This window comes from Poecilia mexicana, unplaced genomic scaffold (assembly GCF_051168715.1).
Source record: "Poecilia mexicana isolate PSO_F unplaced genomic scaffold, ASM5116871v1 scaffold_6, whole genome shotgun sequence".
NCBI classification, from domain to species: Eukaryota; Metazoa; Chordata; class Actinopteri; order Cyprinodontiformes; family Poeciliidae; genus Poecilia; species Poecilia mexicana.
In genome coordinates this window covers 22,149,058-22,161,724 of record NW_028263375.1, presented here as the reverse complement: position 1 = coordinate 22,161,724, position 12,667 = coordinate 22,149,058, and the positions used below count along the sequence as shown (strand labels likewise).

The 12,667-nt window shown below is 38.9% G+C and overlaps 1 protein-coding gene and 1 long non-coding RNA gene across 3 annotated transcripts; both read right to left on the bottom strand.

Annotated features, from left to right (window-relative positions):
- Window positions 1-1,680: 1,680 nt before the first annotated feature.
- On the bottom strand, window positions 1,681-5,735 carry LOC106903665 (uncharacterized). The gene is made up of 3 exons (XM_014967623.2): window positions 5,511-5,735; window positions 5,347-5,402; window positions 1,681-4,538 (listed from the first exon to the last, which is right to left on the bottom strand). The coding sequence occupies exons 1-3, from the start codon at window positions 5,534-5,536 to the stop codon at window positions 2,155-2,157; spliced, it is 2,466 nt and encodes an 821-aa protein (XP_014823109.2). The 5' UTR covers window positions 5,537-5,735; the 3' UTR covers window positions 1,681-2,154.
- A 5,322-nt stretch (window positions 5,736-11,057) lies between these two features.
- LOC106903659 (uncharacterized) lies at window positions 11,058-12,467 on the bottom strand. Of its 2 annotated transcripts, none has more exons than XR_015763146.1 (2): window positions 12,273-12,467; window positions 11,058-12,184 (listed from the first exon to the last, which is right to left on the bottom strand). It is a non-coding gene; the product is annotated as an uncharacterized LOC106903659 (long non-coding RNA). The 2 variants fall into 2 exon arrangements; XR_001414714.2 differs by having other exon boundaries at window positions 11,058-12,089.
- Between the last annotated feature and the right edge of the window lie 200 nt (window positions 12,468-12,667).

Below are 12,667 nucleotides of genomic sequence, written 5' to 3'. Positions count from 1 at the left end.
TCTTTCCTGGTTTTATCATCACATCTATTAATGATTAATCTCCTGTGTGATGTTTTTGGCGAGATTAGTTGTAAATGGCATAATTACTCTTGTATGAACGACCTGCACAATGCCCTTGACTGAAGCCAAACAAACTTGTTAATGGAGCGTGTAAAGGTCAAGCAAATATTCATCTTTTATGCTCATTTTGGAAAATAAGGACACTCGTTAATGCAAGAAAAAGTACAGTGGTTTGCAATCTGGGAAGTTGTCAGTTCGATTCCATCGTCCCAGACCACAAGTCCAAATGTCCTTGAGCAGCACACTGGGTCCAGATGTGCCACCAGTCATTGGCTTGTGAAAAAGTACCTAGATAATGTGACTGGCAGTAAAAACAACATTTAAGTTGGAAAAGAAAGGTCACATTAGAAAATTGTTTTTTTTATAACGAATCAGTTTTAAAACCTGACTTACTGTAAGTTTTTTTTATACATTCTGCTTTTTTACTGGAATTTAGTTTCTGTACAAATGGTACTGCATCATCATTGGTTGACAAAACAAGCAAACAAGCTCATATTGTGAAATGCCCGTCACTGGAAATTTGTAGCAAATGAAACTTAGTTTTGGGGAATTTCTTCCTTGTACAGAACACATTCACCTTGAAAGCCTTCAAAACAAGATTGACTTTTTTTTTTTTTTTTCCCATTTTACCGTTATGAATATAACAGTGTCACCTCATCTAATAAAATCAGATTACTTTGTTTTCTTGCAATTGAAACAGCTCAGTTTTTTTCCCCTGATAAGCCATCAACTGGATGGGCAGTCGGACGGTGCAGTTCCACTACTGTTCTCATAAGCATGAAAGAGAAATTCCAGTGAACGGTGTAGATTGGGTACCCCGAACTGCTACTCAATCATCAAATATTGCTCAATCATTAAACCTGGTCGCAAGAAATGTTTGAATTTAAAAACCCGAGACACCTTTCCTTGAACTATTAAACATAAGGAGTTGCCTTTATTGTGGCTTTAAAACAGTCCAAACCAATAATTGCTCCATTGTCTCATTTACAGCCCTGGACATGTCAATCACACTGCAGTTCCATCACTGCACAAACAGTCACATGCAAAGGCAGCCATTCACTCAGTCTTTTGAACATCATATCTCTACACAGGTCTTGCATAATGTGCAATGAGAAACCAAGGTCACTTCCTCTTCTGCTAATATGTTACCCAATTAGGAATGCCTAATTTAAAATGTAAACATGCAATATTGCTTTGGTAATGGTTCTTATAAGAGTGGAAAGTACAGCTTCAGAGTAAAACGCATGTACTGGAGCTGAAATTGGGGAAGCTCCACATTTCTCTCCCTGCAAAGCAATGAGATACCAAAAATATAAAATAGTTTTAAGTTACTACTGAGTGACAGAGTATTTCCTGCCCATTTAGCCAGAAAAGGTCCCAGTTTAATTTAGTGGAAATCCTATAAAGATTAGATGGTTAATAAGTAGACATACTGGCACAACTCGATGGCCACATGTTAGCACTTTAAACAAGAGATAAGTTAAGCAATAGCATGTGGTCCCCCATTTTACCAAGTTATATTTTCATTTAGGTGGTTAACTGAGATGGAACCCTGAGTTTTGCAGTGATAAAATAGATGCCTATATAATTGAGTCAAAAACAAAACCCTCACACACAGAATAGGTTTTTGCCATTTTATTTGACAAAGGGCAACCTTAGATCCTGTTCCTTGCACTTCAGATTAACCTGCATTGCCTGGAAGAGAGGCATCATTAGACATGAGATTCAATTTACATTGAGGTTCAGAAATGTAAACAGCATTCCCTGCATCATTCTTTGGAGAGTCTTTGGTTTATTTTTAAGCCAGCAAAAGTCTTGGATTTCTCGCATGCATTTTACTAAACCAGAGCCATGAAGTGCAACTGCTTTAGGTTGACACGGCCATTAAACAATACTTCCTGTTGAACCAGGGTCACAGCAGAATGTGATGGTGGGAACCAATTAGTGATGATACCTGGAACAGTTCATTTTGAAGCAGACATTTTATTAAATATTTAAATGCGCAGAAGGAAAACGAATGAACAGATTGCACAATTTAAGCCAAAGTTCAACATGTTCATGACCTGACCCGAGTGTATCGTCATAGCTCATAGATCAAAACTGTTCGTGTCCAACAGGGTATTGCTGGAGCTTAAAGCCATTTTGAGCAGGCTGGTAGCTTGATTGAGTAAAAATGTGGTCAAAAGTACTGTAAGGAATAGAAATAGAAGTTGCCTCTGCCTTTGGCGAGTAACTAACCCTTTGTGGAAAATTTGCGTTCTGTTCATTAACACATTCACCTACACCGTCGATGCAAGGTACTTGACTGCAAGGCTGAGATTCTGCATTTGGGTAAGGGTAGCGAAGGTCTGAAAAATACCCATCTTGGCCAAGCCTAGAGAATGAAGATTCACATGGGGGTTGCACATTAAAGGATGTTTCCGCAGAGTTCCCAGTCTGGTATGTTTGCCCAGAGACAAAACCTCCATTAGTGTCAAAGGGTTTTACATAGTAATCTTTTCCCTCTTGGAAATGTCCAGGGTCGTCTTGCTCAGGAAGTTTATTTTGAACTTTATATCCACTTGGCCTACTGTGTAGACTAATTACATCTTCAAAAGTATCATAAGAAGGTTCTTTTCCACTGTTGTACTCATGAAGATAGAGGGAAGAAATTGGTTTCTGCCACATTTGTGGCCTTTTTGCAGGAACAACTTCCAACATGGGAGAATTAAAGGATGAACTGCCATAAGCGAGCAGGCCGTGAAGTGGACCTGAATCAATCTCAGCATTCGTTTGGAGATGACTGTATGGTTTTAAGGGATCATCATGGGTAGAAGCAAATCGGCTGGCTGAAGGTCTAGGCTGACTTTCCACATAGCTGTTGATGCTGGGCTTCAGGGAACTGTAGAAACTTTGAAGCCTTCCAGATTGCAGTGGTTTTGGCCGGACTGTTTGATATTTGCCCTTCAAAGGTCGTGTAGCATCAATGAGATATTTTGAAATCGCCAGGACTGGAAAACGTGGCTTTCCAGTCTCTGAATCTCTTGGAAGCCAGGATGAAAAGCTTGGCTTGTTGTCTGTAGGTTTGACAGTAACGGGCTCATAAGGAGGTGGCTGCTTCCGTTTTGGTTCTAGTTCAAGATTTAGGGTTGGCCATTTCCTTTCAGGAAGCCCTGTCTTTCTGTGGTACCCAGCATCATCAAAGCCCAAAACTGACTTTTTTAATTCACTCTCAGGTGATTGTAGTTTTTTTGCCTCCATGTAACGAGTCAAAAGAGACTTAACATTTTGAGGTCTGATAGTCAAGTACCCACCACCTTTAGTGAGGTTTGACAAAGTTTTAACTGGGAAAGAAAACTCTAGTTGTAGGGAGGGAACTGCAGAATCTTGTTCCTTTTCACCTTTTAGATCACTTGTGAAATCTTTGACGTTAGCAGGAACAGAAGTAATATAACTGTTTTGGGGCAGACCAACACTTTGAGAACCAACACCGACATATTTGTTATCTTGAGATCCTCTGTTATATTGCAGAGGAGACAAATTTAGCTTTTGTTTGGAATAAGGCTGAGCTACATCTTCTCTTGTGTGGGCTTTGTTGAGACCCAAATGTTCAAGATACTTAGCAAAAGACAAAGATGGCGGTTTGGTTGAATCTGGTTTTTGGGGTGCCAAACTCTGCCTGGCTGTGGGATTATAGTTTCGTTGTGGGGAAATTAATTGCCATCTTGAAGAGGTCAGTTTGCCATCAGTAGGTGGGGTGTAAGTTGACCCACCTGGCTGCTGCAGAGTTTGCTTGGGTCCAGTAGCAGGATAGTTAGACCATGTTGAGCCCAGTTGCTTTCTGGTTTGTTCACCTGCTTTCTGGCTGATGGTGGGGGGTTTCAATTCAGTATGAATGGAAGTCAACCTTTTCCCTAGATCTCCATAACTGGTCTGAAAGATATTTCCTGGGCTTTTGTTTTCAATAAACTTGCCAATGGCTTTTATTGGATTTGAAGATGAAGCTGGAAGGGGAATGGTAAGGTTGACCTGGAAGGTTGAAGTGGGAACACCATGGATGTTCTTTCCAACATTTTGATCCTTTTTGGAATCTCTCTCAGGGCTTTGAAAATCGGAAATGCTGAGGCCATTTGGTTGAACATTTGGTTTACTTTGGAGTTTGGGGCGAGTTTTGGTGGGAGAGTCAGTTTCTTTCATTTGATCGAGTTTATAAAAAGGAAAATCCAAGCTGACCCTGAAGCCTCGAGGTTGAACCAAAGGGTAGTTTCTTTGTGGTCCAGGTTGGACTGGAAGGCTCTGTGGCCAAAGATGACGTGGAGTTTCCCTAAAAGTCTGGCCAAGGGTCAAATCCTTCACACCACTCCTTTGAGGGTTTTGTCTTGTGTTGATCAGATTATTCTTCGGCTGCCTCAGAGAGCGCACATAATGCAGAGGGCGGCGGTAACCAAGTACTTCCTGTTTCTGTCCTCCATTTTGCCATGCCGTGTACCCAGTATTGGCTGCAAGAACAGATCATGTCAATATTTTGTGTACATTTACTTTGTTATTTAGCAAGACAATATCAAATTGTGGCACACAATATTCAATATTCTAGGAAGTCCTAGCAAATTTTTTTTATATATATATATATTCAGAGATTGATTGGAATATTGATTACAATCTTGGCAGGAGCAAAAAAGAAAACCCCAAAAAACAATATTTTATATTGCAGACAACAGTTATGGTGCAGTGTAAATATTCAGTTATCGTCACATTTTTTGAATATCAAGTCACAGAGAGCACTGGTCAAACTAAAGTAATCACAGTGATTTCAAAAACATTTCAGATGAGTTGCCATGTTTCTAGCAACTAACACCACAAATACCCATGGAGTGGAGCTTGCAGATCAATTTAACCCAAATCTGAGTGTGTATGCTTCCAAAGCCAAACCTTAGAGGCACCAAACTGGTCTAGTTTGCAAATAAAATTCATGCAAAGTAGTTTCATCACACAGAAAGGATGACTACATCAATATTAAGCATAAAGCCAAAATTTTTAGTCAGATTTTACATTCATTAATTTACTGGAATTTCACTTTTGCATGACATGGTTTGCATGTTTAATAAATACTCAAAGGTGACATACAAGTCAGTTGATAGCCTACTATTTCAATAGGGACAAATTGCTAAACACCTTTTCCATGTGCTTCAGGCATTGGCTAACAGTTTTAATGGGATTTAGTAGTTCAGACTGTGGGTTAAGAGGCCTGAAACAAGTCATTACTCATTTTACCAGTGTCACATGTTTCAAAAGGCAAGTCAAACTTACCTCCTGGCAAAGTAGAGGCATAAATCACTTCCTTTATTAGGAAAAGCATCAATATTCTGTAAGAATTGAAAGGACATTTTTCCAAATATATCACATTTCAGCCTAAAGTATTGAGCAATTACTGGACTCAGTAAAACCAGTCTGTTCTTAAACAGATTTGTTACCTCGAAATCATGAAGCCAGCAGTCATGACTGCTGCAGCGGCACTCAGCAAGCGTCCTCTGAAACTTTCCAGCTACAAGTGCACAGCTGCCCTGTCAGTTTTGCTCCAACTGGAAGATAAGCTCAGGTTTAACCACCATTCATGTCAACAAGGACTTGTGGAAGTTTTGAAGGATACCAGACTCCCATTCTAATGAGATGAGAATCAGAAAGGACAACAACAAAAATAAAAGCCTCACACAGGTGTAGCCAGTTAGTGTGATTGCTCTGGCTTACGGTGGGTTTACTGCTTTCAGAGAAGTAACAAGGACAAATTCGTCATTTTAAAGTCCTACATTCTTGGGTCTCAAGTTTATTTTTCTCCCACAAAAGATAATTTGTTCATGCTGAGCCTTTAAAAACTCAAATGTGTGAAAAAGATGGAGCTTTACTGAGCACAGTGTGAAACTATTTATTTATGTATTCTCACAAGCATTTTTTTCCAACCACAACAAGAGTCCATCCCAGTCTGTAAACATTCATCTTAAATAAGTTGTTTCTTTTTCTATTACTGACTGCATTTTAGGAATTTGTGGATAGAAAATATGTTTGGTCATAAACCAATATTTAAAAACTTATTTGATTGATAGGATATTTTATAGCTTGTTTCCTCCCTCTTTACTGAGAAGAGGGTCATAAAACACCACTTAGGAGCGCTTAGGAGTGGTGTTTTATGATATTTATGAGCAAGCCTCATTTTCATCCATTAAAAACATTCAGCCCAAAACAAAAATATAGATTGCCTAACTATAAGTTTTATCTTTTACACTTTGTTTATTTTCATAAACAAAAAAAAGACTTAATGAATTTCATAAATAATAAATAAAGACAGTTTTGACCAGTCTAAGTAGTTTAGATATTGTAGAATCTGACATTTTGCAAAAATGACTTGGCAGCGTGCCCTCCCAGATAGAGCGCCAGCACCTTCCTGAATTCACACAGGCGTCCAAATAAGTGTTATCAAGGTGGAGCTCACCAAACCAAGATAAAAACAGACGAGCAGGACGGACCAAGGTCATCAACACATTTCAGAATAATTGGTTTTCTGCTTGGAAAACCAACATGGAGAGCAGCAGTTTAAGTTTATTCATTCATGAGTCTTCCTACATGAGATAAGACCTTTTAAAGTTTCTTAGACCTATATGTAACAAAGAAGACATGGTCAAAAATGAAAACTAACTTTTTTATTCAGTATGTACAGCAGGGATGAAACTCATTTTCACTTTGAAACACTTCAAGTGCCCTTAAAGTCCTGGCCTTGGCAGAATGTATTGCTTAAAATAAGAATAAATAACCATCTCCCCATTTGAAGAGTACTTTGTAAAGTTAAATATTTAACATTTTTATAATGTAACTTGTCACTATACAGATAATTGCTTTGATTGATAAATATTTAAGTACATTTTCTATTTATATATCTGTCTGACCTCAAGTTTAGAAGGTTACATCAAAAACACAGGGTGGGCCATATTAGGCCGCGGGCCTCAAGTTTGGCTCCCTATTTACAGTTTAAAAGCTTGTCCCATCTTCTGATAATGAATAAGGTACATGCAGTGTTGAATCTTGTGGCCCATTTTAAGTCACAATCCCAATTGTGTCAATAATGCTGTTAAAAAAACAGAATCAGACAAGTCTTTACAAAGCCTTAGCTGCAAACATAAATACCTCAACTCTGAATGTCACAAAATAACTGAGAACCTAGTTATAGACCTTTAATTCCAGATAACTCCATTGTCCATTGAAATTAAGTGGAAGAAATCAAGTAGGTGTACCATAACTTGATTTCTAAACAAATGTCACTTTTTGAATTTTTAACTACAACTGAGAACGTGAGCACCCTCCAGCACAGATGAACCTGAGCAGTTTACTTTTTCCTGGCCAACCTGATAATTTTTAAGCATTAATTGCTTTTCTTTTTGTTCTTTTTCTAATTGTTGCTGAAAATGTGCTATATGAATAAAATTACCTCACCTTACCTTACCTTCTCTGAAATTATCTGAAGATTGCCTTAAACCGGGAAAATTGAAGCTTAACCCCTTATCTTAGTGAGAGATGTGAACCTTCAGGTTTCTTTTACCAAAGTAAATACTGGCTCTTAGAAGGTACTGGCCTTCCAAACTGAATGGAAAAGCATTGAAGATAGGGCAACAAGTTCCCCCTCATGTTTAAAGCATCTTTTGCTCTTATCTTAGAAAGCTGGTCAGGATGCCTCCTGGACGCCTCCCTGGTGAGGTGTTCCGGGCATGTCCCACCGTTAGGAGGCCCCGGGGAAGACCCAGGACACGCTGGAGGGACTATGTCTCTCGGCTGGCCTGGGAACACCTTGGGATTCCCCTGGAGGAGCTGGAACAAGTGGCTGGGGAGAGGGAAGTCTGGGCCTCCCTTCTGAAGCTGCTGCTCCCACGACCCGAGCCTGGATGAAGCGGAAGAAAATAGTTGGATGGATGGACTTTTGATATAATGAAAATCCAAAATTCTATCAAAATGTGGAATATAAAATAGGACATAAGAAAAAAAAATCACTATGGAAGTGTTTAAATCCACATAATCGTAAGGTTTTATAAAGATGTCTCACAAAACCCCCCCCCCCCAAAAAAAACAGCTAGTGGCTGCCATGCCCAAGGAGGAAAAAAAACAAAACAAAAAAAAAAAACACAAGGTTGAAGCAAAACCCCTTTGAGAGTTTGGATGAGATTCACAACAAATGCACAGTAGCCGAGGTCAGTATTTTGACTGCCACTGCAAAAATAAAAAATAAAAAATAAAAAGGCATTTCAAGGACATGGATTTCAAATGTCATTTTCCTTTTACCAAAGCCACTCTGCAACCAAGAGGTCAAAAATGTCAGCGTGTCAGCTAAGGAGAAAGGGGACTAGACTAGTGACACAGCCGTCTCAGATAAAACTAAATTCAGCAATTCAGATGGAAAATTCATCCATCTGAATTGAGAGAAGAGTAAAGAGAAAGAAAATTTCCAAACTACTTTGGTTCCTGTGTGAAGCTTTAACAGTCAAATGAGCTGCAGAACCATGCCATCTACTGGCAATGGTCCAAAAAGCAGCAGGCTACCAGGAGGTTTGACAGCACTTATTTCTTCACAAAAGTATGGAAGCCCATTTCCGCCACTCTGTTAAAAAATAAAAAATAATTATCTCATTATTTTGAGATAATTATCTCATTATAATGAGATACTATCTCATTGTTTTGAGATAGTATCTCATAATAATGAAATAATTATTTTTTATTTTTTTAACAGAGTGGCGGAAATGGGCTTCCATACAAAAGCCTCTAGGAGATCTTGATTTAATTTTTCAGTGGAACTGGATGCCTGCCATTACCTCCAAAAGTACCAATACCTAGTATAATGACAAGGGCACCAATATGTCTGACTGGCCAGATCCAAACCCCATGGAAATCTGGATAATAATGCCATGAAAGAGATGAGAAACCCCAAGGTACTGCTCGCTGCAGAGCCCCAGGGTAATGGCCTCCATGCCATGATGCACTGATGCAAAAAATGTCCAGAATGCATCTTTGATGCATTTATTCTACCCTAGAAAACACATCACATTGTGTAATAAATCTCTACACAAAGTTTTACATTTTGTCTTTAAATAATTTTGCTCTCATTGGAGATGATCAGGATGCACGTCATAACTTAATTCAGCATAATGTTTAATACAAGCCAGACCTACCCGTTACAAATATGGAACCATAAACAACTTCTTTCAACAAGCAAAGCAGCAGCAGTCTAGAGAGAAATTGTAATGTCACTTCATCAGAACTGTTTTAAAAAAAACAAAAACAAAACTCTGCTTAACATTTTGAAAGTTGTATTAAAATGTATATTTGAATGAGGAACCCAGCAGACAAGGCTGCAGCAGCTGCAGCTCAAACTTTCCCATGTGCTTGTGCTCTTGCGGTCGGTAGACACATACTGTTTGCTTCTAAAAAAAAAAAAAACAAAAAAAAAACGCACAACTGAAAAAAACCTTTGTGCATGAAAAAATGTTGCTGTTTGCCTTGGAGGGTGGGATTGAGAGGAATGTTTTAAAACTTTTCTGTCAGTCCTGAAGATGGCAGCAATACAACTTGTACAGACATTGAACCCACCAAAGAAAAAGTGCTGCAGGTCACCATGATATGCTGCAATATGATGTAATGTTATTTTTCACAAAAAAGAATGTGTAAACAGAATGACCAATACACTTTAATTGTCTTGATAATAAAACCAAGAATCTTTTCATCATAAAAACTCCTGTGGAAATTTGACATCATCCAGCAGCACAAAGTATTATACTCTATCATACTCTATATTCACTCCATTTCTTATTGTGTGCAGTTTAAAAGTGGAAAGTTCACCTAGTGGAGATTAAGGATTGAGAAAGAAAATGAATCACAGTATAGCTGCAGTCAGTGAGTGGCCAAACCTTCAGATTTCCATGATCAGAGGCTGCATGGATCACTAGTCACACCAAGGTCAGCCAATGGTGGATCAAAGATTGATCACCAGCCTTGGTCATACTTTCTGCTGGGATGAGCTGAGCATGCACCATTCTGGCTGAATGATGATTTATAGCTTTTGGGCTTTCACTTGTTTATGTTCCTTTCTTTTATTTGTCAGTTGATTTACCTCTGAGGAGATGATCTGTCCACAGTTTTTGAGTTTTCTGTTTGATTAATGGGACAGATTTAGCCAAGTACAGCTCTTACATATCAACACAGCTTGGTAGCTGGTGCTAATATGTCTGGTTACAGACCTTCTGCTGGTTTTGTAATGCGTGTTACACCAGCTAAACCAAACTTCCTTCAATTTGACAATGACGTATATAATGTATCACATACAGGAAATGAAAATGTGCTTTAGATAAAATATAAATGTATGACAAAACTGGAGAGTTTTTTTTTTTTTTTTTTAAGGATTTTATGTGGTCAACCAGCATAATGTGGAATATAATTTTGGAGGGGATCCTCATCACAACTTTCTGTGAAGAGAGTTCAATTCAGTAATGAATTGTTTGTCACTTCAGATATCGTTTTGTAACCAAAACCTGCTTTGGATATCTCTAGAGCCTTCTCCCTGATCTAACTGCTTTGTTCCTTAGTTTTCATGATGTTTTATTTGCTGATGATCTCCAACAAATCTGTGAGATCTTTACAGAACAGCTGGCATTTGATGCCAAGATTAAATTGCACACAGGTGGGCTCTTTTAGTGGATTATATGATTTAGGATACACTTTACTTTGCTGGATTTATCTGGGAGTATCAGAGTAAAGGGAGCTGAATAGAAATGCGCCGATTCTCATTTAAAACACTAAAAAACTTTTTCTTTTTTTTTTTACTTTCAACATCAGTATTATGGAGTTTATTAATTGCAAAATAATTGCACTGTTGAATTCTACCTGTAATAAAAAAGAAAAATGTCTCTGTTTTATTTGCTCTTAGGAAGCTATACACTTTCCAAAGGAGAAATGTGTATTGACGGAGAGGAATGAGTGTAGCTTTGACATTTTGTCTGTAGTTTTTTTGAAGCAGTTTAATCAGTATTTTACATAAAATGGACACATCTCTGCTATTAACCATATAGCTGCTATTTTATAAACTGAAACACAAATCATTAATTTCAAACACAATGGGTGAAATGTTACTCCATCCATCCATCCATCCATCCATCCATCCTTTTCCATTTAATCTGGGGTCGGGTCGTGGAAGGAGCAGTGAACAAAGAGACCCAGATTTCTCTCTCCCCAGCCACTGGAGCCAGCTGCTCCAGGGGAATCCCAAGGCGTTCCCAGGCCTGCCGGGAAACTTAGTCCCTCCAGGGTGTCCAGAGTTTTCCTCTGGGTCTCCTCCCAGTGAGATGTGTTCAAAACAAGTCACCAGGGAGACATCATGTTTGCTAAAACAAAAGGTCAATATGGCAGTGGCACCAATGACCATGAAAGGATTAAACATCTGTGACAATAGTGCAGACAATAAGGAGGAGGCAGCTGTTTAGGGTGGTCAGGTTCAGGACAACGTGGTGGCCAGCAAGGATGTTTTGGGGGATGTGGGTGTCCTTGATCTGGAGGTTTCGGTGGATCAGATTTCTTGCAGCTCGTCGGCAGATAGGGGAGAAGGTGTTCTGGGCAACGGGGTTTTGTTAAATCTGGAGAATGGACATCTAATTTATAAAGCTGTTGCTGTAATTGCCCACCCTTTCTACTGTAAAGAGCAGGCACAAAACAAAGGGACTTATTAAAGGACCAATGGTTTATAACAAGACCAACTTGATAATTTGCAGTCATAGCCTCTAGCTTAGCACATATACTCAAATACAGTCACTCTCCTGAAGTTAAAAGTTATAACAGGAGCTCCTCAAATCCAGGCCTTAAGGGCAGGTATCCTGCAGTCGTTTTAGAACATAAGACACATTTGGCAGTCTTTCACTAGATGTGTGACGCAGGCACATCCAGTAGTTGTAGGACACAAGACAGAGGTCTGAAGTTAAAAGACCCCTGGTCTGTGACATTGAAGCTCCTCTGAGTTCAACTTTAGAGTTCTGCAAGTCAAAAACAGATGACAATATGAAAAGATTTACCTCCAAAGGTAGCTGAAGAATAGCTCACCTCATTCAGCAAGTAGAACAAAAATATGCTGTGAAGCAAAAAATAAAAAAATAAAATAAGATCTCAGGTTAGCTTTTTATAATAATTTAAAGAGATGTTGGGTTTAAATTCCATACCTTAGTATTGAGCACCCAACAGATATGACTGCACCAGCTCTCAACAACAGGTGCTGAGTTGGTCTGTGGCTCTACGCCACACCAGTGTTGACAAGCAACACCACCAGATAATCCAGCCAAGCAAAGCCTTCACACCTCAAGGCAAAGAAAGCATAATATGCTTTTGCTTTTATGTTCTTTTCACCAGCAGGTGGCTCCCAGGTGTTATCAATCTAGCAACTCAGTGGAAAGTTGAGCTGGGACAGGAAAGCCTGCTGCTCACAAATGGGATCACTTGGTATGATTATCTTTTGCAGGAAGTGCTTATTCGGTCCCCTCCAAAGAAAAATGATCAGAGAGGACACATTTCTTTGCACCTTAATGGATTCTTTCTGCTGTGTAGTTTTATTAAACTC

Coding starts and splice junctions, on each gene's coding strand:
- LOC106903665 (XM_014967623.2), bottom strand. CDS start 5,536: ATGACTGCTGGCTTCATGATTTCGAG. Junction 5,403..5,510: donor GCTGGCTTCATGATTTCGAG/GTAACAAATCTG, acceptor CAATTCTTACAG/AATATTGATGCTTTTCCTAA. Junction 4,539..5,346: donor TGCCTCTACTTTGCCAGGAG/GTAAGTTTGACT, acceptor CTGTTCTTGCAG/CCAATACTGGGTACACGGCA.